We start from the raw sequence: 2,043 nt of genomic DNA, 5'->3' as shown, positions 1-2,043 counted from the left end.
AGCCGGTAGTGTCCCTGAAGAGTTCCATTTGTGGCGATGGTTCCGCCCACCCCTCGGTAGCCAAGCCGCTGTCCCCCGTGTCACCCTCCGCCCCCCCCCCCCCCCCCCCTGATGTCACATGGAACTGGCCGTTCTTCACTCTGTCGCGTTGCCCGGATTATTTTTACCACGATGCCGCGGGGGGGGGGGGGGGGGTCAATGTTTACGCGTCCTTCATGACGGCGCTGGTGGCTGAACCCACCCACCCACCCACCCCGCCCCCAACATAAAGCGGAACCGGGCAGAGAAGAAAGTGAAAGGGGAAGCCGTCCAGTTGTGGCCGTGGGCCTCGAGTCGAAGGTTCCTGTTCCTGCTCTTCCGTCTCGGGCGCCGCTTTGCCCATCTCGTCCGCCCCTCCGCCCCACGCTCCCTCCATCTCGTCCGCCCCTCCGCCCCCAATTCACGGTGATTGCCAAACGAAGCCATGGCGTGATGCATGAGACGCGCGATGCTGGTTCGCATTAAGATCGAGATCCTGTACACGTGTGTGTACACGTGTGCGTGCATGCCCAACGTGACACGGGCGAGCGTCGGTTCAAATCGAGACACCGTGCGAGTCGACGAAGGTCGAGGCAGCCCCCACAATGTCTGTCTGACGCCAGCACCACTGGGCAGGCTCAACGTAAAATCTCTCCTCGCTTCTGGCGCACTCCAGGTGATGTGGTCGTAGGTGTCTGGAGATGGCATCGCGTGAGATCACGTGTCCTGTCATCATCCCCATCGTCGTCATCAATATCATCTTCCTCTCATCAACAAGCAACATCATCATCATCAATACCACGTCCATCACCAATCACCACTCTAAAAACGTTACCATCAAACATCGCCATCATCACCACCCCCGATGCCATCATCACCATTGTCATCAGCAGCATCATCACCATCTTCACCATTGTCAGCAGCATCAATACTATAACCATTGCCATCACCAGCCATCACCATCGTCATCACCACCATTATCATCAGCAGCAGCAGCAACAGCATCATAACGTATTCTTCGTTGGTGGCAAACGCAGGCTCACGAACAGAGTTTGCGACTTCCCGGACCACAGCCATTGCCCCGCTCAGTGGCAGTTGGGGGGTGGGGACCTCCCACAACCCCCTCCTCCGGTGGTGGCTGTGTGGTGGTGGCGGTGGTGGGGGCCACTGTTTAGACGTCCACCTCCCTCCCCGCTCGCCCCCCCCCCCCACACTCACGCCACCCGTTGTGTTTACTTTCAGAGAGTTCAGTTTCCGAAGGTCAAAGCCTTCCACCGAGGGGCAGCGGGGGTGGGGGTTGTGTGTCTAGGGGGGTAGAATGCGGGGGTGGGGCGGGTACAGCCGAGGGGGCTCCCCCCACCCAAGGGGGGTGCCTCAGTACATGTCCTTGAAGATCTCATGCAGCAGGGGCGGCATGGCCGTGTCGGCCTCCGTGCGCCGAATGTCGTGCACCATCTGGGCGTGCTCGGCCACCAGCTGGCGCAGGTCGGAGAGCTTCTGCAGCAGCTTGGGGAAGAGGAAGGCGCTCTTGGGGTGGCTGCGCCTCAGCTGCAGGTCGAGCGCCTGCAGCACGCGCTCCTGCATCCGCTCCACGGGGCCCACGTCCAGGAGGCCCGGTCGGTCTGGGCGCGGGCAAGGGAGCGACGATTAGAAAGCGGCGAGGGAAAATTTCGCCCGGCCGAGACTTTCACGTGTGGCGCGCGACGCGGCAGGGAGGAGGGTGATTCAGGGGTTCGAGAAAATCCACAGGCAAGCGGGAAAGGAAGGCCCAGAGTTGCTCGCCAACAATTGTCCAAGCTCTGCCGTCCTTACAGTGGAACGTCCAACTGGGGATAGTGAGTGGTGTACACACGGCAGAGAAAACCGCGAGTTCCCCGGACAAAACGTGTTGGCCGTGAGCGGGAATCGAACTCGGGTCACTGGGTTCGTAGCGCGGCATGTTTATCGCTATAAAGACAAAGATCCCCCGTGTAGCCTTAGCATACTGCTGGGGAAAGTGCTGTGAGCGAGCACCTACGCAGGCCG

General features: G+C 60.5%; 1 protein-coding gene across 1 annotated transcript; it reads right to left on the bottom strand.

Annotated features, from left to right (window-relative positions):
- Positions 1-1,296: 1,296 nt before the first annotated feature.
- Positions 1,297-1,650, bottom strand: LOC142923830 (peroxisome proliferator-activated receptor alpha-like; the record flags this gene model as incomplete). Its single annotated transcript, XM_076064812.1, has 1 exon — positions 1,297-1,650. A coding segment is annotated over one exon (258 nt), but the record flags the coding sequence as incomplete, so codon positions are not given.
- Positions 1,651-2,043: the final 393 nt, after the last annotated feature.

Source organism: Petromyzon marinus, unplaced genomic scaffold (assembly GCF_048934315.1).
Source record: "Petromyzon marinus isolate PM22_M1 ecotype Great Lakes invasive population unplaced genomic scaffold, UKy_Petmar_22M1.pri1.0 PM_Scaffold_76, whole genome shotgun sequence".
NCBI classification, from domain to species: domain Eukaryota; kingdom Metazoa; phylum Chordata; class Hyperoartia; order Petromyzontiformes; family Petromyzontidae; genus Petromyzon; species Petromyzon marinus.
This window is presented reverse-complemented; position numbering and strand designations above follow the sequence as displayed.